Below are 25,499 nucleotides of genomic sequence, written 5' to 3'. Positions count from 1 at the left end.
ACCTGTCAAAAAGTATCATCTTCCACCCTCTAAAAGAAAATTGACCCTTGCTTTCTTTACAGTATTACAGCAGGTTCACCTCTCCTTTAGCTAATACTGCTTCAGCAAATGGAAGTGGGCATTGAAAATATAATTAACCTGGGGTCCAGAATTTGCTGTATTGAGGTCTGGTGCCTGAAGATTATTGCTACATTTTAGAAGCAGCTCTTTAGCCTGGAGGATGCTATGCATATCTTTATTGCTATATAAATAACACTTAATAATAAAGCAGGGCTGTTTTAAAGGTCTGATGTTATAAAAGCAATCAGGACTACAAATGAATGATTTATATAATTAAAAATGCCTTCAAAAATCTATTGGAAAAGGCAAAATTAAGTGGTAAACTGTGCAAGTGGTATCAGAAACAAAGATGTCTAAGAGCTATTGCTCCAGCTCTGTGTCCAGAATGAAAGTCCTTGAGAAGCCTGGCAGTATTAAAATAGTATTTGCTGTATTCTTGAATAGATCTTTTTTCTTAACAGCCTTTAAAGCATAGATTTACTTATTCACAAAAGATACATGGGCTTTTTGGCATATATACTATCTTCTACAAGGAATAATTATACTCTTTGAATTCCTAAAGGCCATGATTAGTTCCAGCTCAGGATTTTATATAATATACTACCTTGTGGTACCTAGTCAACCAAAGGTGTCATACAGACAATTATAGTGTCTAGAAAGAACATGACATTCTTTATTGTATTATGTTTCCAAATACATTACCTAAATAAATTAGTAGAAGTCCACAGCTCATGGTTTTTTTTAACTTTTATAGTATATTGTGGTAATTAAATATACAAATGCTTGTAGGAGAATTAACTCTTACAACTTCTAATCCTGGCTGAGAGGATTTATTCTTCATTCATTTGTATGCTCATGACAATTCAGCAAGGCTCAAGTACTGACTTTTCCAGTTTTATATGATATGCCTCATGATTTCCTTGATAACTTTCAATTATACTCTCTTCTCTGCCTGACCTCAGAAACTTTTAATCTTTAGGATGAAACTTTGGTCACAGCCATTCTAATTTCACTGATCGGGTGCTACATTTACAGATTCTTTGGATATTCTCAGTGGTAAAAATCCCAAATACTCGCAGGATCCTTTTTATCAATTTCACAATATTTAACCTGGTTTAACCATTTCTAGATTTTCCTTCATTCCTGACAGAGACTCTTTCCAGCATGGATTCTGACTGCAACATGGAACACTGCCACACAGACTGGTTAGGGAAATAATTTATAGGAAAAGTATGCAGACAATTAACTTCAATGGCATAACAAATCTGGACAACATTGCTACACATTAATAGCGACAATATGCTGGAACACACCAGTGTTTAGGATTGAATTAAATAGTAATGGACAGATTGTCTCCACCAGCACCATCCTGTGCATAAAGTAGCACACAGCTGTGCCACGCTGAGAGGAGCTTCGGGAGAGAACCATAACCACAGACCCAGCTGCTTTCATCCCTCCCCTCCCGGCTTCCAAGGAAAACAAACTACTCTCTTTCACTCCTGGCAGAAGATACATTTTCCTCATGTTGATTATCTGGTTTGCTCCGTGTAATCGATATGCTTCCTGCAGCTCTCTGTCCAGAATCAGCAGCAGTGGTGTGGCTGGTGGTGTGAAAAAGATGTTTTGAGCACTGTTCTCCATCTCAGAGTGTGCCTGGATGCATTTGTATGGACCAAAGACCCAGTGTCTTTAAGAGTCCAATTTTGCTTGGGCCCTTACAATGACATAAAATATTTCCTGTGTTCATAGATTGTAATTTTGTTCCAAAGGTGATCAAGCACCTGACAGGGGCAGATGCTAGTCTGGATTTGATACTTGCAAAGGAGGAAGAATTTGGCTGCTGTGACGAGGAGACAGTAGTATTTGGGCAAAATAGCTTTGGATTAATGAGAACAGAATCTGTCCTGTTAAGGGGTCTCAGAGATCAGCTTGGAAAACTAAGGAAGAGACCCTAATTTAGGTCTCTCTTCCTTAGAGATCCTAAGTCCCAAAACTTTCAATTTATTGGTTTTTTAAGCTGGATTTGCTAACCAAGAAAGTAGTAAGTGACATACTATTCTACATCAGTTCTTTGCAAATGAATAAAAAAAAGATTAGTTGGGGAGATTTCTATTGTTTCTAAGATAAGTTTTAAGTTTCTAAGAAATCCAATTCCACTGAAGGTTTAAAGAATTAATCATACGTGATTATATGTTATATGTCCAATGGAGAAGTAAAAATGAATGCATTTCTTGACGAACGCATCATCGTGCAACTTCCAATGACTTCTGTTCAGCAGAAAGTTAAATTTATACATTTCTCTAAGGTTAATGAAATGCTGTATGTGGTCAGCTCTCCTCTGCGGTACTTTACAAAGATACTTAAGAGATGCTCAGAGGAGCAATCGCCGTTTGAAATAGGAGGTAAGGAGAGCCATTCTTTTTGTCCAGGCACACCGCTTAGCAAGCCGCAGGTGATCCCATTCCATCGCCAGCGCTACCAGGCAGGATGGAAGGAAAAGCAGCACAAGGGAAGAGCGGCTTCACTGCTGTACGGACACAGGGCAGAGCATTTCACTGATTGTGCTGTGGGACAATAGGCAGTGCACAACTTCTGCTCAGGGAGGCATCAGGTGAGGGGCGCTTCCAGAAGGGTGAGCTACGATCCAAAGTGGCAGCTTTTGCAGGGAATCGAAGTATAAAGACAGTGAAACATACACAGACATCAACTGAGGTGCAAGCCAGCATGTAAATTTTAAAACGCATTTTAGCGGGGTTTTTTCCAGATAAATTACGCTTTATTCTTTCCTTTGCATATATACCCCCGGCCCCTCTTTCTAAAATCCTGTATTCTGAAGATGGGCACGAATAATTTCCGTGTGGCCTGAATTTTTTTCCCGCTCGTGATCCCATTTGTTGATGCGCTGATTATCCCTGATGCCCGCATTGATTATCCCATATCGCTCCGGTTCCCGCTTCTCCCGGGCTGCGACGAGCCGGCCTTGGCAGCGCCGGAGGAGGCGTTTCGCGCTCCGTCCTGCCGCGCTGTTTGTCCCTCCGGCCCACCCGTAGCGTTCGCTCCTCCTCGCGCCATCATGGAGGGCGCCGCGGCCTCTGCCGAGGGCCTGCGCTACGCCGAGTACGCCCGGGCCCCTACGGGCGCCGGCAAGGGCCAAGCCGAGCTGGACCGGGGGCTGGTGAGCGCAGGGCGGGACCCCCACCCCCGGGGTCGTGAGGCGGCTGCTGCCTCGTTCGCAGCCCCGGCCTTCACACGTGTGAAGGGTGACGGGTGTGAGCGGGGCGGGGGCCGGGGCCGGGGCTGCGGGCCAGGCGTGCTGCGCTCCCCTCGGGCCGGGCAGGTGGCCGGGGGCCGGGGCAGAGGGGCCTGGGCCGGTGCCGCGGGTGCCGCTGCAGCGTGGGCAGCGGGCATGGCCTCCCAGCCCTGAGGGGAGGGAACACCCGGGGTTCCGGAGTGCTCGTGGTCCCGGGGAACGACGGAAGGCAGAGGGTCCTCAATCGGAAAGTTTATTAGAGTGTTACACGGTCGGTGTGGAAGGTGTGGAAATGTTGGCTCTGGCCTACTGTGTAAGCACACGGATGCGGGTTTTGGATACGGGGGGGGGGGGGGGCGGTGAAAGGGGAGAGAGAAAAGAAGATGTGAATTAAAGAAGACTAGAAAGAGGAAAAGAAAGAGAAGGAAAGTGAGAGAGTAAAGGAGATCACCAGTCCTGGTTCCAGTCTCAGTCCAACTGATGAAATGTTCTAGGGGTGCCTGGGGACACTTTTCTATGGATAGGTTTTCCCTGCCAAGAAGACAGGTTTCTCTCTGTTCTGAAAACCGGCTGGAGGGCTTGGGGGGTCCTTGGTGATCTTGATCCCCTCTCTATAGTTTGTGCCCAGTGAACAAGCCACATCTTGTTCTTTCCCACGGCCAACAGTCCTTGGTTATTCCCAGCAGTTCTTGTCTGTCACCACCGAGAGTCCTTGGTTGTCTCCACAGCCAGTGTGTGTTTGGAACATGCACATTAGTCTCTTATCTGCTGGGATTCCACAGCAGGGTACGTGGGCCTCAGCCCCAGCACTCACAAACAAGGCCAAAAATTCCATTCCCTGGCGTGAAAAGGTGATACCTGACGTGTTTTCACCCACTGTGCAAATGTTATTACCGCAGGCAGGTTTGAGTGTTAAAGGTTTTGTAGAGCTCTGTTTCAGAAAAGTAATTCTCATCTGGTACTTTATGCTGTGGGAAAGGCTGGGTGGAAGCAGTGTCTTCAAAGTTTCCTGTGCTCTATCGTGCTCTAGAGGAAAGGATACTGGGATTTTATCCCACTTCTTCATTCCTGTCACTTCAACTAGTTCAAGGAACAGTGAGTTCCCACTGGAAAAGAGAATTGGGAAAAGCACACGGCTTAAAGCCCCAGATGGTGAAGTTTTCACATTTTTTAAATGGCTTAAAAGTCTTACTTGCCTAGCCTAATTGTGTGTGTGAAGTTGTCTCTACAATATTTCTACTTCTTTAAAACACAGTTTTAAAAATCACAGTTCTCTAAGTTATTTATTCATTGTTACTACAGTCTAGGACTTTTTTTTTTCCCAACAGAAGAGTCTTCCTGTGTATTTAACAGCAAGTGTGTAATCTTAAGAAGCTGGCTCTGAAACTCATTATTGTCATGGCCATTCTCCCTGTGGAATGCTGGCAGGGAATTTCTAGAATTTTGTTGAGTCTTTGGGCCTTGTTCCCCATCAGAGATAAAAGTTGCATTTGGAGTTAGCATGGCTTGCTTTGTTGTTGTGTGTATTGTCATGTTCTTACTGAGAGGTCTGGAGACTGAAGTGGGTCTTTAGAGGACTGAAATCTGGATGTCTACAGTTTTCTGTTGGAATTTATTCCTTCATCCAGGGTATTAGCTGAAAGTCACTTGATCACAACTACATTTGTTATTGTAGTTGTTTTTCAAAAGCGTTTGGAGCAATGGAAGAGCAGCAGTGGAAGCATGAGGGGTCTCTGCTGAAAGATCACCCACAGGAGCCTTTGTTAATTAGTGCATACTCAAGAAGATTGTTTTGAATACCTTATGGTAATTGTTCTATTAGTGAATCTTGCTTTCGTTCCATTTCCTATGAAAAACCATCCAGAACTGTAGTTGTAGCTTTATATACAAACCAAAAAGGTTGCTGGAAATTAAAGGACGCAAAATGACATGAGAATTGTGTCAGTATGGAGAACACCATCTAGCTGAAATTACTTTCAATTCACTGTTGGAAAACAAATTTCATAGGAGGGTTAAGACTAGAGGGAGAATACTAGATTATGAAATAAAATTGGGTGCATAGGGTTTATGATATAATCCCACTTCAAAATGGTTCTGCCTCCATATAGTGTTAGAAAGGTGGTTTGCTCTAGACCAGTATTCTGATAAACTGTAGCTACTCTTCTGAGGGATAGAAGCCTTATTCTGTCTTCCATACCAAACAATCATTTATATTTCCAGTCAAAATCTTTATTTAAGGGAATGTCTGTTTTCAGAAATATTTTTGTACACTTAGTTAATATACTTTTGTATCCTACTTCTTAGCAGTGTATAGAACTAAAAAAACCCCACAACAAACAAACCAAACCTTGAAAATGTTTAGTTAAGCAATTTATACTTGTCTGTATTTAGTTGAATGTGGGTACCTACTTCCGTATTTTGCTGGTCCACAATTAAGCATGGATTAATTGCAAAATGCCATTCAACCCATGGAAACAAATTATTATTTTCTCTGTGCTTTTTATTCTGTTCTTCTCACTGTAGGTTTCTGAGGCAAAAGACTGTAGGACTCCTGCTCTGTGTGTGGAACTTAGTAGTGAGGAGAGCAAAATATTTTTCATTTGACTGAGAAGGGTGTTCCACTAGTTGTAGTAAAGAACCAGTATAAAATCCAAATCGTATGCAGGCAGATAGGTTTTAATATTTGGGAAGCATTTACATTTGCAGCCTATTGTCAGATGTAAGAGTGTTGTGCTGAAGTTTTAAAATGATGCATTTGAAATTCTCCTTTTGTTTATAAATTTAACTTTTTTCTACTTCATAGAAGAAGAAGAAGCTCTAATGCTAAGAACTCCATATGTAATTATATTTTTTGAGTATATTTAAGTTAGAAGGGCACCATGGATTGGAGATTTGCAAAAATAATATCTCATCCTTCCCTTCTTCTGCTAAAAAATTAAGGCTACTGGAGAATTAAATATTAAAGGAATAGGCAGAAATTCCCTGTTTTCTAACATACCGTGTGTTAATTAATATGCTTGATGGTCTTTTGTTTGCCAAATACTTAGGTGAATCAGGTCTTGGCAGTTGCCTTTCTAATGGTTGCGTTTTCTTATAGTGACTTCTGAAAAGGATTAAGAAAATTCAAGTTTTACAGATTTAGCATAACTTTTTCATTAGTTTCCTTTAGCAGGGTTTCTTACTGAAGACTGAATTACATTGTAAAATTAAAATACTGAGATCAGCAGAATAGCATGGGGTTGATGACTAACCTTTGGGAGCTGATTCATTGAATAAAGAAAGGGACAGATGTTAGTTTTTAATATTTTATTTCTTGATTTTTCCCTCTTGGATTGTAACATAATGATTTCATTTAAAATCCACATCTTGGAAGTTTCTTAACAGCATTTTTGGAGGGGGGAGAAGGTCAATTCTGTCATAATTGAAAGTCAGTGTATATGTATTTATTTCTTTATCCCTTATGAAATGCAATTTCAAACAATAGGAGACAAAAATGGTCATGGTAGTAGTTGGATTAGCATGCTGTAAATGAACTGCTGCCTTCCACAGAGAGAGCGAGTTGCTTTCATTTAATATTGACGTGAAAGGAGTGCATTTAATTAAAGCTTTGGACTTTACATTTCAAAGCACCAGGCTGACCTTGACTGATTCTTTTAAATATTCAACTGAGTTAAGAGAGCACGGAAAAGGAAACTGAGTCAAGTTGGACTTGAAGAATTTACTGGTTAGTACTTGAAGTTGCCACTGCTTTTATGATAGTCTGTGTCAAGAAAAAGGCCAAACTTGCAATCTCACACTGATCCAAATTCCGTCTTTATCACATGTGTATAGTTAGGATACATTCACACCATAACATTCACCATGCTTTGGTGCCTCAAGTTATCACTTCTTTGCTAATATGTGGCAAGTGACTCTTCTCTAACGTGCTCATAATGCAAATAAGATGAGTTACCATAAACCAGTATTTCTCAGATTTTCTGGTGCCTGTACCTTACTTAGATGTGTGGAGAGTCTTTTTTTCCTCTCTGGCTTGAGCTTTGTACCGGTTTTACCAAGTGCTCTGTCTTGTCTTTATTTCCCCTTGATCCTGCATCCTGCTCCTATTCCAGGGCTGCTGCCATGGTTTGTTTTTACCTGCTGTTCTCCAGGCAGCAGTAGCTTTCCACTGGCTGCTGGTGCTTTCCACTGGGGTTGGACAATGCATTCCAGCGGACATGGCGACTCTGTCAAAGGCCCTCAGGGGTCTCTGCATTGTTCTCCCAGATTACTGTGCAAAATCACTTCAGCTGCTTCTGCACTGAACTGACAGAATCCTGGTGTTAATAGTCTGGTCTCTGTGCTTGGTCTTGCCTGTGATGAGGTGTCTGCTGCTAATGCCTTGTTGCAACCTGCATGTCTTGTAAACTGCTGACTTGAACCACCTTTTTGGTGGCAAAGCAAGTATAACTTAATTTGGACAATCAAAGGCTAATAATTTTTTTTTTGCCAGCGTGATCTATTTCACACATTGTTGAGCTCTTAATTGACTGTAACCACTTAGTAAAAGATTCTTGCTGTCAGTCTGAGTAAGTCAAGGAAACTTTTGAATATTAATCCATGGTCACAAACCACAAGACAGAATAATATAGAATTCCTATAGGGTTAGGATATTTCCATAAAGGTGGCTGTTTGTGGTTTGTGTATAAGTGGAGGAATTTTTTTTTGGATGTTTGAGTATTGAGAGCCTGGGAAAACTGATTTATGAGAAGAAGTGAAGAGAGTTTTAGTTTAGTGAGAAGATGAACTGTATGCTTCACAATTTTACATCATCTGCCATTTAAGATAACATCCTTAAACATTTTCATGGGGAGAAGACGAGAGGAAATTTTGTGGAACTGAAAGGAACAACAGACATAAAGCTACTATGTTATTTTTGCTTTAGAAATGAATGCTACTATTGAGACTGAAAACCACACTGAAATGGAAGAATTAAATTACAAAAATGTAATATACAGACAAATATCTAAGGCAAAAATTCCCCCTCAGGTAGGTGGGAGGTAGGTGTTTAGTTAAAATCTGCAGCATCCAAATGCTAGATCCAGAGGAGTACAGCTGCTTCTACTGGTGACCTCAGAGGAGGCTGGGACTTTTGTCCTGAGCTCAGTGCTACAGGCAGCAGTCACAGCCACTCGCCTTCAGAGCCAAAGCCGTAGGAGTCACTGGGCGTGAGGGCAGCTCCTGCATCTTGTACAGCTGCCTCTTTCTGGGCAAGTTGCCAACCCATGATCTAAGTCCTACTATGCCAGCTCTAGGAAGGCTTTGAAAACAGTATTTCTGAACTCTTCCCTTGCTCCCACAGTCTAGAAATGAGGTTGGGTACAATTGAAAAGGAAGTATTTTAGCCCCAGAAATCTTAGTGGTAAAGGCACCTGGGTTCCAGATCCAGTTACTAGGGCGTTCACATTGAAGGTATAAAAGTATAAACCAGTTATGGGATAATTGTGGAAGTAAGTCATATATAGAAGAGACAGTCTGGTGATAAAAGCATTTTCACTGTCATTATGTTTTGAATTCAAGATAAACCTAATCTGATTTCTCAGGTTTCCTAGGGGGAAATTCAAGGCATTATTGAACCGTTGTATGATAAGGCAGGTAATACCACAGATGATTATTTCCTTTGTTTCAAAGATTGCACGGAGGCTTTTCAGAATGGGAGAGCTTGTTACCCTTCCTGAATTCTGCAAACATGTGAGAAGGCAGTCCTTTCTTCAAGGTTTACTTCATATCTTTCTTCAGCTTCTTGATCACCACAGTAATATTTCTTACCCTTCTTGAAGTGCCTGACTTTTTCAATCACTGTGTAGGAAAATACATACATCTGATATGGGAGTTAGTTTTTCATGTTTTTGTAGTAAACTGATACTTTGTTGTGTAGAACTAGACTGCCCAGGTAATTTCAAATAATGCTGTATGGTTTTATGCCTTGCATTTTTATCAGTGCATACTATGAGCTGACTTCAGTGTGTGTTCACTGATTTGCTAGTGGGTAGTTCAGGTTAAACCTGATACAATGGTGGAACTATAAAATCCAACAGCCTGTGGAATACAGAACTTACTTTTGTCGCTTTCATAGCTTGTAAATTAAATGTCCACATCAGACATCAGAACTGCTCCTCGTTAAAGTAAAAGTTGTGTATATATCAAATTAGAATTCACATGTTATTCTGATTCCTGTTTTTCTGCTTTAGGCCAGGACTATGATAGCACTCGGACTTGGTGTTGCAACTGTTGCGTTTGCAGGTAAGATAAATTACGCACAGAACTCTCACTTTGTGAGCTGTGGTTTCCAAAATGGTTAATGAAGTTTTTATAAATATAAATAGTGGAAAGTGGAAAGGTTGCTCGAGAGTACTATGGAAAATTGTATCCACCTATAGAAGTCATAAGAATTGTGTCCATCTTCAGAGTAATAAATTCCAAAATTGTTTTTGAAAAAGGTGGAGAAAGCTGGATAATGTAATTTCGTGGACAGCAGCTAAAATGCTCCATCTGCTTTTTGTCTGCAAAATGAAGGGTGAAAAGTTTATTGAATTAATAACATATTGCAGTGTAGAGGCCCTTTAGTACAGAAGAGTGCAACAAGATGCTGTGATGATAAGGTGATGCTCAACAAATTGAAATAGAGGAAAATAAAAGGTTTTAGTGACTAGTGATTTATCATACTAACTGTTTCCATACTACATTTTTTATTGCATGAACTCTTTGCATGTGGACTGTTTGTTATTCTGAAAAATATGTTCTAGTATGAAGACAGGGTATGAGTTTAACATTAAATAATGGTTAGCAGAAAGCATTAAGAAGACAGTGAGGTAATGGTACATCGCAACATTTCAACAGAGATAGTCTAATGTGGTTTTGACTTCTGTGTTACCATAGGCACAGGCTTAGATCGCTAAAACTTACAGATATGATATGTGTTGTAAGAATGAATGCAAGATGCTATTTGAATGAAGCAGAGCCACATTTTATAAATAGTTTTTCCATTGTGTGTAATATTAAGTTACATTGCTAAACAATAGTTAAAACAGTAATTGAGGAGAGAGGATTTACATGGAAAACCCTCCAGTAACATGGCATAAATCTTGATTCTGGTGTTGATAGAGCTGCTTTGTTCTTCTGGGAGCGCAGCCTTACAGGAATCCCTCTAGTCTTTCCTGGCTATAGACACTCAGTGCTAGTGGGGAGTTGAATGGCTCTGAATCCCAGAAGATCGTCTTTTTCTAACAAAATTAAAAATTCAGTATTTACAAGGTGTGTAATTAAGCATACAGCATCACAGCAAGAAACGTGTAGTACATGGATTTCTTGTATTGAAGACATAACCTTTGAAGAGTATTTAATAAATAATGTATGCCCAAAGCTAATGTTTCAAACTGCCCTTTTTCTTAAAGTTCACAAGGCAGGTATCTTAATTTATCATATTGAAGTGTATTTAAATCTGTTTATTTAGTGAGTTAAATAGTGAGTAAACACAATGGGTCTTTGCAGTCCATGACTAGGTTTTTAGATGCAGTGTACTAAAAATCTTCTCCCTCTCCCAATAGTTTGGGGTTTTTTAAAAACAAAATTCTTTCTGCTGTAAACTGATGAACATAAGTTGGAGCTTGTTTGTGGGGTGTTTTTGCATTTTAGTGAATATTTCATTTAACCTCCATCTTTTTTTAGGTCGTTATGCTTTCCGTGTTTGGAAACCATTGGAGCAGGCAGTTACAGAAGCAGCAAAGAGGATTTCAACTTCTGTAAGTTTGGATACTACTTTATGCTAAATTTATGATTTTGTATTTCAGGTATTCAGAAAGGAGATATTTTATGTTAAATACAGTAAAGTGCCAGGTAGATATTTTTTCCCAGGGTAGGGCTGCTCCCTGCTGTGTAAGTTCTGGCATGTTGTCTTCTGTATTTTAAATCCCTATGGATGAAGCTGTATGAAAAGATGTTTATGAGTTTGATAAACAGTTGCAGTTTTTTCTACTGATGTTCCTTGTTTTGGAACCCTTTACTAGTAAGTGTAAAGATAAATTGTTCAAGTGCATGGTGAGAAAGTCACTAATTCCTAAATATTGCAAAGTGATGACACGCAGTTTCATTTCCAGCAGCTAAAAGTGAAAGAATTTAGTCTTTTAGATACAGTGTTAAAAATCAAGAAGACAAATTGATGAACTTCTAGGATGGGTTGCCATGGAGATGGGAGAGCTTGTGTGCTGGTTTACATAGGAGTTGTCTTTTTCCTCTTCCCCAGCTAATTTGAACTTTTAACCAGGTTTTTGTTCTTTGGTTTTTTCCTGCTGGTTAAAAAATATAATAATGAGGTAAAAAATCAAGAAGTAGAGTGCTGTGTGGGATGCATATGCAGGGAATATTTGAGAGCATTTACTTACTGCTTCAGTGGCTATGTTTTCCTCTGGTAAATAAATACATGTGTTCCATTCCTGTTTGATTGAAGTAATTCTCAGTGAGCTAGATATCTGCTTGTAGCAGAATGTTCCTTCAGAGTTCAGAGTCTGTGTACACTTACCCACAGCAAAAGAATGCTATTCCCTTCATGATGCTGATGGGTGAGCATGTTCAGGGAGTAGTTGTTGCAGGTTATTGTTTCCTGAAAAATATACCAAAGGTAGGTTTGGTATATTTTTTAGGAAATAATTAGGATATTAGGATATTATTTCAGGATATTAGCATTGTGTCCGCTAATGTTAGGCCAGTTGCAGCACAGAGCCTGTCTAGACAGACATTGAGGTCCAAATTCATTTGCCATCTGTACTTGGTGTTCCTGTGCTGAAGGTGCAAGCTTGGTCAAGGCAGGCTTCCTGGGGAGGAGATTCAACTGTCCTCTTGGGGCTGTGTGTTTGCTTGCCATGTGTTTCAGCCACACACAGTGCTCCTAGAAAACTTTTTTACTCTCTGTCGCTCTTATTGCATTGCTGTTGTGAGACCACTGTCAATTTTTTTTTCCTATTTAAAAAAAAAATTTTGAGATATTCCCATATTGCCTGCCAAAACAACAGAGGGGACTTTAGGTACTGTGAATTAAATTGCGTTCACATGATACAGATACAGGCTGACTTGCAGACTTGCTAGATGTAGCTGGCAGTACATGTGGCTTCAGAGTATGGAGTGCTTCAGTCTTCACCCTCCCTCCCTCCCTAGCTGTTTTACTCCAGCATTCTTTTTCTATCCATTTGTAGATACAGGCTAGAGAATCTAAATTCAGATACATTCACATAAGAAAGCATGCAGTGACTCTTTTTAACACATTGAAATGTGACATGCTACTGCATGGAGAGGTGTCTGTTCCTAGGAAACTGCACCCCTCAATACTGACTGAGCCAAGCTCATTACAGACCTATCTCATTTTTACCTCAGTGACTTTGAGTCCTGCAGAATTCATGAACAGCCATAAAGAGCAAACCAGGAGCTTCTGCATTCTAAGTGTTCTTAGTCCCTGGAGCAGTATCCTCTGTCTGCTTTCACATCCTGCCTTTCTGCCCAGAATTGTGTGTTGATTTCCAGTAGGGTATCTCTTCTGCTGTTCTATTTCTGTACTTGAAAGTGCAAGTTTTCAGTGTAAGATGAGATCTACTGGAGACAGTAAAAACTCTCTTCCTCTTTGCCATTTACTGTGTGTATTTTCTGGCTTTATATTTGTGAGAGGATAGTGATAATATTTTTCTTCTACAACCATGGTCCAAATTGAAGATCCTTGTATAATTCTTGGCCAAGATTATTTGATTTTTACTACTCTACAGCTACTACTTTCGCAGTTTATATTTTAATTTTTTTTCTTCTCCCCTTAACAACGGATTATTTTCTTTAAAACAGTAGAAAAAATATTAAATGCAAAAATCCTATATAAGTGCTTATTCTCCAAAGTGCTTATTATAGTAGTTTCACATGACTTTGTGGAATATGAAGCTGCTGCATTTAATTTGTGAATTAGCACTTTCATCACGTTTCTTGACAGCATATTGCCCTTTACACTGTACTGACAAGGGTTACCAAGAAGTTGGTACTTCTACCAGTGCTTCCTGAAAAAAAAATCTCGTGACCTTCAGTGTCTGGGCTCAGCGTTATTTTGCTGGGTTTCTATGGTGAAGGCACCTAACTTGGTCCCTATAATTTTCATTGCTTATTCTAGCTTTCTAGAATGAAACCTTGTCCCTCATGGCCTTCTTTTCCTTGAGAGTCTGTGAACACCTGACTGTTGAAAAGCTAGCTGCCTCCCTCTGTAAACCCCCACTCTTCCTCCTCCATTTATGATGTGTCCCCTGCTCTGTTTGCACTAGAAATCACAGTTGATGTTGATCCCTCCCAATCACACAAGGTAATACAGATGCAGTTTATTCTTTCTGTCTCCTCACTAATAAATGATTTAGGAAAGGTCAAGCTGAGCAATTTTGAAGTGATAATTTAAAATGCTGCTTGCTGTATCTTGATGATTTTACACTTCCTATTTCCTTATGTAAATAAGTAACATGTACAGTCAACAACTGTACTCATCTTTCAGTCAGAAACAGTAAGCAGAGGCAAGTAAAAGCTTTATTTTCAATTTTTACATCTCATATAAGACAGTCACTTTATATTTAAGAATATGTATTTGTAAATGCTTCTGTAATTTAGTCTTGAAGTTTTCTACCATCTTTCTTTCAGTGGAGAAAGACACTAGAGGAAACATTGTATTTCCACTCTATGGCAAGTCATCATGCTTGCTCCCACAGAAATGTTTTTTTTGTTTGTCTGTAGTTTTGTCAGTGGTCTCAGTGACACGGTTTTGTTTCTGTGTGTAGTTGCATAGCTCTAAGTAGTCAATTGGCTTTTCTTCCCCACAATTAGTGCCATTAGTTGTACTATTAATATTTCCTTAAAGTGTGAAATAAAGAAGCAAGTATTTCAGTAGCATTCATTACCTTTCTTTGTGGAATCAATGATATTGAGGATTGAATGATAGATAGAAGATATTGAAGACAGACACAGAAATTCTAGGCCAAATAAACTATCAAAATACTCAAATCCCACAATAATGAAAGTGTGTGCTCCATAAGAAAACTATGTCTTCTGTAGCACATCACTAGGTTTTCTCACTGTATTTCCTTTATTGGATCTGATTCTGCTCAGGCTCATGGAGATCTGAATTGAGAGGTGAGGGTAGCAACTGTCTCTCTTGTCCTTAATTGAAAAGAAATCTTCTAAGGAAGAATGCAGTCCATTTTATAAGATTTCTTTCCTAACTGAAGTTAAGGAAGTTAAAGTTGACATTAGCAAAATTGTATGTTATATCACAGCTTTTAATAGTTTGTGGCTGTAGTTTGTTTTTTGTGTTTGGTTTTTTTCTCTGGTGTTTGTTCCCTTTCTGGTGGAGGACTGTGGTGTTTTCAGAAGCAGTTTTCAGAAAAATTCACTACTCCATGTAATGTAATGTATGGTCTCAGTTTTGGTGTTTTCACTCTCTTAACTGGCATAGAAACGGTGATTATGCTTGTGATTATGTCCTATGAAAATAAAAAGTATCTTGAAGATGTCATGGTCCCTGTGCATTGGATTTTCTTATCTGGTTGCTTTTGTGAAGATTTGCAAGACTGAATAGATGTTTGCAAAGCAAGTGCAGCCATTTTCTGTCCCTCCCTATGCCCCAAACCTATTAATAGCATTTGTTCAGAAAGGAGGACTTATATAAATTGTTAAACAGTAATAATGTGCAAGGAAATTAAGTAAATTAAATTATACCTCCTCCCCTTCCCCCAAATAGTACAAAGGAATGAAGAGCTCATTTCAATGATTTTTCCAGTACAAAATTTTGTTTGCAATTGCTGGAGCTAATAAATAATCAGTGTCTAGAGCTGCCTGCTCATCAAGAAGTTCTCATAACAGAAAAATATCTTTCCAGCCATTACTTAGAATTTACAACTAGGAAAAAAATGTTTTAGTTTGAGTAGCATGCAAAAATTCTTTCATTAAGGAACTAGAAATTTGCCTACGTGTTGCCTAAAATGAAGTCTCAGTGTTTTTTCCTCTTTTTTCTAACCAATGGGAAAAATGCTTTTATGTGTAATTTCCTTTTGCTTTAAATTCTGCTTAGGATGGAGATTTTAATTTAAGAATTGATTATTGTTTCTACATCCTTCACTTACGAGAAGAAAATACTTTTTCGTGGAGACCAATTCAGCAAACTTGTTTGTGTGTGAAAAGTCAGAGGGTACAGAATTTATTTTTTCATTCCTTTTGGAGGTGAACCGAGGCTTCCTAAGGTTAGTAGAGTGTCAAGGAAGTAGGCTTTAAAAACATGAAAAAATATTTCTGAATGTAAGCTTGAAGCCATCCCTCCCTAGTCTCTCATTTTAAATAGTGTTTTAGATGAAATCTACCAAGAACAGAGACAAGCTGTGTTAAATTCAAATGCTGCTCTTTTCTACATTAATAGCAAGCTAGTGTTCTCCTGCGTTAGAGTTCTATGTCAGAGTTGAAAGGCAGAGAAGAATTCAGGAGACCACCTGCACCTAGACTGCTTTGGGAGCAAATGTTTCTGGAAAAACTTTCAGAGAGCATTAAAGTACGCTTTTCTCTTTTGCTTGTAGTAATTGTTGGCATTGTTGCAAATTTCTGTGCAGTTCTCTCTTCAAGGGTGTTCATTCAGTTATGGTCATCGTTTCCCTTTGGAGAACCAGAGGAATGCTGTGTGTTCCCTTAGTGTTGCGCCCTCTAACCTGTCAGGTCCATGTGCACTTTTCCAGACCTGGTTGGTGTTACCCTGTAGTTACAGAAGTGGCTCCTCCACAGATTCTCATTGTTGGCATGGCATGACCACAGTTCCTTCAGCTTTGATACCGGTAGTGTTACAGTAGTGGTTACTTTGTTCATGGTTTGGGAGAAGGAAAATAAAATTCCTTTTGGGCGATAACAACACACTAAAAAAATCTCTTCTGTGGTTGCATGTGACATTGTGGTAGCAATAGGTGAAGTATTTCTGAACCATGCTTTTTGGTGAATATCTCTCCTAAGCTTAAAGGCTTTTCTTAGATATCATAGACAGAGCCCTTTAAATGCTATATAATGGTTTTGAAATTATATAAGAGAGCTTGTGTAGACATAAGGCAAAATTCTCACTGAATATGAATGGCTTTATTTAGTGAGAAGAGAGTTTTTTCAAGGGCCAGGCACATTTTACTTGGGGGTAATGGGAATACTTAAAAATAGTCTGAGCTCTCAGGCCAGACTTCCCTTTGATAGCAACAAAAGAAGCTTATTTTCCCTCAGTTGATAGGTTTTGCACTGAGGAAAAGACTTCAGTCTTGTTGAGTGATTTCTGTGTGCCAGTTCGCCAAGGCTTGGAGCTACATCTGCTACCTCTGGGACTTACAGCAACATTCACATTGTGATCACTGCTAACCATCAATGATGGTTCCACAGGTTTTTTTTTCATAATTTAAATAGATTTATGGTAGACAAATATACTTTCAACCCATTCTCTATGACAGTAGCTGTAATGATTTGCTCTCATCTCCATCTCCTTTTTAATGTTCTTCTCCCACTGTTTTTTCTTCCTTCTTAAAACAGTGGATAAAGTTTCATAGGACAATGAGTTTAAAAAATTAACCCCAGGTGCTGTTTCTTATAGTTGTCAGTCATTGGTTTTGAAGGAAGGATGTAAAGACTTAGGGTTTCCCTATATATTTCACTATTTTCCAATGTTCCCCAGCTCACTGGTTTCCTAAAGCAGGTTGTGGCTTTATGCTAAGCCTTCGTTTTTTTCCCTTGTTTCTTTCTGTTTATTTTTCTTGTTTCTTATTTTTCTTTTTTTTTTTTCTTGTTTCTTTCTCAGGATTCCTTCAAAGAACTCATTATACACTTTTTTGAAGTAACATTCCTTCACATCAAATCTGTTCTTACATCTATTGGGATTTTTTACCAACTTGCTTTGTAGAAATATCTGTAGTGATTGTCCCTAACATCCATGTATGCCAAAATGTTGCCACTTTTGGCATTTGTCATTGTGAGGATACCAGTGCTGTTCTCAACAATTATCCTACTTTCCCTCCCATGCCCTCCCCAACACATGTACTGTACCATCCTATGCTGGTATGTACTTTGATTCTGGACTTCTCTCCTGGAGGCAGGATTTCAGTGGTTGTAGCTATTAATATCTCTTATTAACAGTAGAAGATTGTGAAAACATAGGTAGGTTTTTTTAAGTTGTTTTTTTGTATATGTTATCACTCAGGAGAAGTCCTTTCATATTATCTGGTTTCCAGTCATTCCATGCCTTTGAAATAAATTATAGATGGATGTAATGCTCTGAATGAGGTCACATAACTACAGTTTAGTTCCTGGCACTTTGTGCATGAACTAATTATTGCTTTTTTTCCCTTTCTTCTTTGTAGACTCTTTCATCGTACTATAAGGGAGGATTTGAACAGAAAATGAGTAGGCGAGAAGCAAGTCTTATTTTAGGTGTAAGGTAGGTGTGTTGCATCAATATGTTTTTACTTCAGCAAGTATTGAATGAAACAGATGCATGTTGCAAGAATGTGGAATACTCTTTCTAAAATCATAACTTTTTTTGTAACAGACTTCTAATGGCTTATAAATTATTCTAGTACTCTGCTTAAACTAAAAAGCAAACAATAACATGCTCAGAAAAAAAGTGACTTTTGTTTGGATTGAAGGCATGGTAACATACTGCAGGGGAGAATTGTTCTTGTTGTGCCCTGGATCCCTTTCAGCAGAGCCACTCCCCACCCAGGCATTTCCCAGCCTCTAGCATTTCAAGGGAGATTTCATTCCCAGTACCAGACTCTGCACCCATCCTTGTGGAATTTTGTGAAGGGTTCCTGTCAGCCCATTCCTACAGCCCCTGGAGGTGCCTCTGAATTTTAGCCCTGCCCTCCAGCATATCAGTTGTTCCCACCACAGTGACAGACTTCTTGGCCAGTGAGTGATGTTAGAAGGCAGCATGATGTTGATGTGAGTCATATTGCGAGTCAAGGAAAATGTGATTTTAACATTATCTATTTTTCTCCTAGTGATAAAGAATCTTTAGAGCCCACTGTGGGATAAACAATATCTTATAAACTAAGGAAATTTGAAGTAAACCCCTTTTTTCACAGTTGCTTCTTTGAGCAGACCTGCATGATCTTCTGTAATATTCAATTGCCACTTTTCCCCAGTTATGGTTTAGAACCATCTGAGCTTCTAAATGTGGTATAACAGCTTTCCTTTTTAGTATTAAAAACAGCTGTACAAATCAAAATGTAGATGATTGTTATTTATGGTTGTGTGATAAATCATTTTGGTTTTGTATCTATGTAATCCAAGACCCTTCCCCCTCTGTTTGTTTCTTACTTTCTACATCACTTTCTGTTCAATTGAAGCATTCTTTTTTACGCAGTTCTGTGAACTATTTTTGCAACATACCCTAATTTCACTGTGACAGAATAATAATTAGAGAGGTTGTTTACCTCGGGAATTTAGTTGGGCTGATACCTTGCATTCAAGCTGTATCTACAGAAAGATTAATTAATTGAATCATCACTGATTAAGAAGTCACCTGAAGTGGAAAACACTGATTCATTTCTGCATACTAAGAAATTATAAAAAACTGAACCATTCAAACTGTCCTTTTGCATACAAGAGTTTTACTGTGTTGCCATACTGCATCCATAAGTGGTTATTTGTCTGGTAAGGTACATATTTTGTATTTAATTTAGGCCAAATACATATTTTATGTATGTCATTGAAGTAAACAATATTATGTAGGTAGCACCTGTAAATCAATGTGTCCCTGAATGTAACACATTGAACAGCTTTGCAAAAAATAATACATACAGGCATTATTTTCAGGCCCCAGTAGAAAGAAAAAATATTTATAGCTGCTGTAAAAATATTTACAGTAGAACAAAATGTGATAATATTAAATATTTGTTGTTTTGTCACTGGTCATAAAGATATTTATTTTCTTGGAGGAAAAATTGTGTTTTCTGCATTTAATGCTAGAATAACCAACCAGATGTACCCTAGAACTGCTGGGGCTATCTTGTTTTTCCCCCCTCAAATTTTTTATTTTAAATGAGTGGATGTATTACATTCTGCAAAAACCTGAAAGATACTTGTATGTGTCACATACACAGGCTTTTGAAAAATGTCACTCTCTTTGCCTTATGAGCCTTTGTTGTTGTTGCTTCCTCAGAGATGCAGTTTTATGTTTTGTCCACAAGATGGTGAAAATCTCAAGTTTCAATTATTTTTGAAGCCAGTATAAGCTGTTAATTTTTAGCCTGAGTGCTCTGGCATTTCTTGTAAGCACTTCAATTTGTTTTTGCAGTCCATCTGCTGGCAAGGACAAAATCAGAGCAGCGCATAGGAAAATCATGATTTTGAATCATCCTGATAAAGGTAAATAATTATTACTTTTCTTAACTTGGGCTGGAAAGGAAGAGGCTTAAATGAGATCCTTTAAATTTTTTGACTGTGTAAATAACCACATCAACTGCAAATGTTTGTTGTTTATTGACTTGAGCTTCTGTGTGTCATCTCAGATAAACTGAGCTTTATGAACCAGTTGTACTCATTTTTATTTAAAGTTGTTTTCTGTACTTGTGCTGCTTCAGTTAAAGACTATGAGCTCGGGGACCAGTTTTCCACACTTGGCAGAAACTTCTTGAAAAATAAGCTGTAAAAATTTTACATTAAAATAAAATTCCTGTTTTGAACAATGGTGGACCAGTTGCATGCATGAAAGTAATTTTCTGTGGGGAAATGTTTTGCAGTTACTAAGTACATCATTGATGAATTTCAGACTTTATGGAATTCACTAGGAAAGAATGTAAAGCTGGGCATTCTTGCTTTACTGGCCAGGTTTTTAATGTAAATTTATCTTAGAGAAAGGCTATTATTATAACTTTAACTACACTACAGCTGGTTGAGAAAGAAAGCCCATATGTTCATTGCTGTCTCTGCTTTAAAATAACAGATGGTGAAGAGTTGCACTGTATTTCAGAAGTCAAAAGGGGAAATCAGAGGGTTTTTATTTCTTTTTGACAGAATTATAGGCTCCCTACCAGCACCCCATTTTAAGAAAATGAAAAGTGTGTCCACTGGCCATGGGAAGTGTTTAGTTGATGCTTTTCTCTCTTCATCCCTCAGTTTAGTGTGAAAGCTGTCCTGCTTGTTTGATTTCAAACTTCCATTTTTTACTCTTTTTGTAATGTATAAGTTGCACAGACCTAGAAAGGAAATTCTCGTCTTTGTTTCTAATATATTACAGTGGTCAAAAGTCTTTTAACCACCAGAGTTCCTGGTGGTTAGGTCAAGTTTTATTAATAATGAACTTCTGCATTTTATGTAGCAGTATGTAGACACGTGAGCCAAAGAGAATTGTGAATCTCCATGTGGATATTGAGTGTATGTTAAGAGTTGCTTCCTGTTAGGAAGATCCTAACAACCCTAACAAAGATTTTAGTGCTGCACTCTGAGAGTTTTAATGCCCCTGCAGCTGGGCACAGTGTGGGTTTGGATGGATGTAGTGAGCCCTCCTGTGTGATAGTGAGACACCGAGCGTTTTCTCAGTGGGAGCACCAGTTGTAGGGATTTGTGTTTCTCAATGCCCCTGAAGCTCTTCTGGCATGGCTGCAGAAAAAAACCTTAATATGTTCAGCTGCAGAGTGAGGGCCTGGAGTAATCTTGAACATGTGGCACTACAGAGAGGCTTGTTTGCTTGTGTATAGATCAATTCTGGCTGTTGGTAGCACAGATGTTCATTTAAAAATAATATTCAATGGTATAATGTAATTTTGAAATAATATTTTACCACCTGGAAATGATAGACGAAAGAGCAGTAATTGCAGATCTTAAGTTACATGGGTTCTGAGATCCAAACTGTTGGAGAGAGAAATATTAGAAATAAATAAGAAATATTTAGAAATTTGCATGAAAACATCCCCAGAGAGTACTACTGAAATGGTTGCTTGTTAATCTTTACAGTTCAGCTTTAAAGTGTTTTTATATTGATACATTGTATGTTAAGTTATCAGTTACAAATTTTTATGAAAGAACATTTCCTCACAGAAAAAAAAAAAAAAGAAGAGAGAAACCTTTTGGACTTGCCTTAATTATAAACAAACACTTAGGCAATCATGAGATTGAATTTCCTCTCATTGGAGGGCTACAAAATTAATATGGCACTTAAGGATGTAAATGTAGTGAAAACACTTCCAACAGATTTGAATTTACTTTAGGATGTTGTATTCTAGACATGTAGAAAATCAATTCACATTTTAAAATTACTTGGAATACATTGTTTATTGCAGGTTTTAGTCTTTACTGTTTGTTTGATCCTCTTACCTACTCTGTGAAAGAAGCAGTAGTCAATGTAATAATCCTGTTCCTTGCTACAAAGCTACTTGATTTAAGAAAAGAAAAAAAATTTTCTTTTTTCAATAGTCAATTCATCACTCATCCCGTGCCCTGCCTCACTTTCCTCCAGTGTGACTTACTTCTTAGAAGTAAAGCACTCAAACAAGACCAAACCATGGAAAAAAACTTTTCTTTTTTTTTTTTTTTTCTGATTGGTATACTACAGTATGAAATTACACTGATTTGAATTCCTGCAGCAATGACCTAAAGAAGTCTTTGAGCAAGCCTCACCTTTTTATTTGATGTGACTACAACTAGCTCTGCATGTTTTTTCTATCATTGTTTTTTCTGATTAATAGAATGAAGGAAATGGTGAATGAGAAGAATTAGGTTGAACAAATGCCTTGGAAAAGGCTGTGCAGTGCACGGTACTGCTGGAATCACATTTTCACATTAAAATATAGGTGTATTATAGTAAGTGGTGAGTTACTGATATAGACCTTGCAGTGTTGTTTTTGGTGACTGTGGGCAGATGGCTGGCACTCAAGGGGAGACTGAAAAAACCCTAGACACAAAAAGACTGCTGAACTGTAATTAGATGGTTAGATGGAGCGTAGAGCAATGGCAGTGTTCAGCACTAGGAGTTAGAAGGGGTACCATGTTTAAATAGCTTTATTGTGATGAGTTCTGGCTGGTAACTCTGGGCATCTCACACAGGAGATGCTTGCACAATAATTCTTTGTCAAAGTTATTTTAAAATTTTACCTCTCAGTTTTTAGTATGAGCGGAGGTAATTGCTGTTAGGTTTGAATGAGTGTTCAGGACAGCTGACCTTGCATACATTTGCAGTAGCATCCCACTGCAGATCTAAATCACAGGATGTAAAGTGATTTCAGATCTCAGTCTTCTCTCTGAGACAAGTTGTTCTATGTTATTCTACAGTGATTTCAGTTTTGATTACATTTCTCATGTTTCCTTATCCATTAGTTTACTTTTTATCAATGTCAGTTGTATCAAAAGGATCTGTGTAGGAAAGAGATAATAAAAATGAACAATAAAGAGATGCTGCAAGTGAGATAGTTTGGTACTTAATACTAATGTGTAAACAGTATTCCTTTCCCCTTTCTCTTCTCAGGTGGATCACCTTACTTAGCAACCAAAATAAACGAAGCAAAAGACTTGTTGGAATCCAGTGCCAAAAACTGAAACCTGAAGCCTTGGGTCATAGGAGATTCAGCAGATACATTGTGCAATAACTTTCATGTCTGCTTCTTCTGCACCGTTTCTTAACATTGATTGTTCATATTTACTGTCATAATTAAAATGTTAAGATTATTTAAAAGGAAACTGAAATCTTTTACAGTTATGTACAGTTATGCCCCTGCAAGGAGCAGGGAGTTGGAATGATGGTTCTTACGGATTCCTTCCAACTCAAGGTGTTCTATGATTCTGTCCCAATTTTAGTGTATTCTTACTGAATTAGAATCCCTTACAAGCTTGGAAAAGTTCTTTTAACTGTGTTTTTTTCAGAAGTACTTTTTTGTTTCTTTTGTTAAATTTTGGATCTTTTAAAGTAAAAATTTTAAAACAGTCTTTAATATAGGGTTGTTTCTTCATTAGTTAAGAAACAACCCTATCTTTAGCGTCACTATAAAATCTGTGACAGTGCATTGAGTACGACATATGACAGACCCTGTTTGGCAAGTTTTCAGCACCACCTTACACTTGAGTCTGTTCATTTGTGAAGTAGTGGAGTTTGTTCATGTTCAGTGCAGCTTGAGAGCGGCAACTCCAGACAAAATGACTGACAGGATTGCAGACAGCAGCTTCCACTAGGTGTGTTTTTGGGGCTATGAAGGGGGATTCTTGGGTTTGGTTACTTCTTTTACATATTAAAGGATCTCTGAAATTGTCAAGTAGTTATTTAGACATGCTTTTATTTCAAGTCACAGAGTATGTTTAATTTCTAGCAATGGGGTAAACATGGGGTTTTCTGCAAGGGTTTTCATGGCAGTGGGATTGAAGAAGTTAGGTCCATGTGGCATGATTTAGATGGATTTTCCAGGCTGCTGCTTGTCTAGGTTAGCCAAGTTGTATGAGCGTGGTGCAGGACTGATAATAGCAGGGAACAAACAGCAGTACCTGCTTTGCACATGGCTCCAGGAGCACTTCCTGGGTTAGTTCTTCAGTAATGTTCACATATGTGCATTATGCTTCATATCCCAGAGCACACATACCTCCCTCCTTATGTAGCATCCTAGCAATCTCATGCTGGCTTTGGGGAATCCCGAAGTCATGGATCTCAGACTTCAGAGAGAGCAAGTTTTAGTTGACAGCTCGGGGTGGGTGCTTCTTGGGGCACTTGGCTGCTGCAGGTTGCTACCACTAAGTTGTCTGCAGTTGAGTTAAATCTCCTAAGCACAGACAGTCTAGTGCATTCAGTGCAAGACTGAAAAACCTTTAGTGTCCATTCAAACTCTATCATTAGAGGTACAACCAACAGCTTACTGAAGTGCTACAAATACAAAATTTAGATACTCCATTTTCTAGGTTATTTAGCCAGAGGTAAGTGGCTAAGAGCAGTTAATATGAGGTTGGATGCTTTAATTATTTATTCACCAGAACGTGCATTTGTAGTTCATCCAGTGATGGATGCTCAGATTATGTGGATTTTTCCTTGAAAGGAAGAAAAAGTACGGATTTTTTTTATCACACTTTGTCACAATTCCTTACTTTCATTAAAGGGAGATGAAAAATTTTAAGTTGACCCTTAAAGAAAAGAATAATTCTAAATACTTTAGAGACTGTGTTGCAATTATATTGGCAAGACATGGCACAATTTCACTGGAAAAAGTAAAAAAGACTGCTGGGAGAAACCCGCCTGGGAATAGCACATGCTATAAAAGTACTACAGTTGCATCATATAATTAGTGCTCTAATACAAGAATCTTGAATCAACATAGTTTATTCCTATGCAGTAGCTTTAATTGGTTCCTGTTAAAAGAGTAGCCATCAATTAATGCACATTTAGGGTTCGTCATTCTTTTCACTGGTGTATCAGTCTGTATTGGAAAAAAATAGAACCATGACAGTTCTCATGTTGGAAGGAGACAAATGAAATGGTGGTGTTGCTAATTTTCTGAAGTGGAATCTGTAAGCGATATGAGTCATTGTGCAAAATCAAAATGATGTGAATAGTAGGTGGTAAAAACATTCTGCTTAATGATTTTGAACTGACTAGCTGTTGTTGTCATATAGCTACCTGTTTTTTCCTGGATAAAATGTGTTGCAGAGAGCTGTTTTAAAGTATCAGTTAAAATAGATGCATTAAAGATGGCTTTTTTCTCAGTTCTTAAAAATGAACTTCCCATGTATTTGTAAGAAGTAGAGGGTTTGTATTTTTATGTGAGATTCTGTTGTTGATAATTTCCTTCCTGATATAATTATTTATATCTGATTATTTTGGATGAAGCACTTTTTTCTGCCTTTCAATTATGAGAGAGATTGTATTTAACAAAAAGAAATAAAACTGAGTTCTGGTTCTGCTTTCACCACTTTTTTTCAGAGCAGACTATTGACTACCTAACAAATTTGATAAATTAACAAATTAAAAAATTCAGTAGGTTAACTGGCTTGTCCTATCTCTGGAAAATGCTGTAAAATGAATGAAGCTAATGAGGAGCAGTTGTGAAAGCATCACACATAAAATAGCATATATTTTTTTATCTGTTTACCTGCACAGCTTGCTTTACCTACTAAGTGATGTTTAGAACGATGAATATAGGACAAGGAAAGGCAAATCATGGAA

General features: G+C 38.2%; 1 protein-coding gene across 1 annotated transcript; it reads left to right on the top strand.

Moving 5' to 3' along the window:
* Positions 1-3,108: 3,108 nt before the first annotated feature.
* DNAJC15 (DnaJ heat shock protein family (Hsp40) member C15) lies at positions 3,109-25,235 on the top strand. The gene is made up of 6 exons (XM_058825117.1): positions 3,109-3,235; positions 9,538-9,589; positions 11,015-11,088; positions 17,722-17,798; positions 19,662-19,732; positions 22,827-25,235. The coding sequence occupies exons 1-6, from the start codon at positions 3,134-3,136 to the stop codon at positions 22,895-22,897; spliced, it is 447 nt and encodes a 148-aa protein (XP_058681100.1). The 5' UTR covers positions 3,109-3,133; the 3' UTR covers positions 22,898-25,235.
* The last annotated feature ends 264 nt before the right edge of the window (positions 25,236-25,499 follow it).

Source organism: Ammospiza caudacuta, chromosome 2, assembly GCF_027887145.1.
Source record: "Ammospiza caudacuta isolate bAmmCau1 chromosome 2, bAmmCau1.pri, whole genome shotgun sequence".
NCBI lineage: Eukaryota > Metazoa > Chordata > Aves > Passeriformes > Passerellidae > Ammospiza > Ammospiza caudacuta.
Note: the sequence above shows the minus strand (reverse complement) of the source record. Positions and strands in the feature narration are given on the sequence as shown.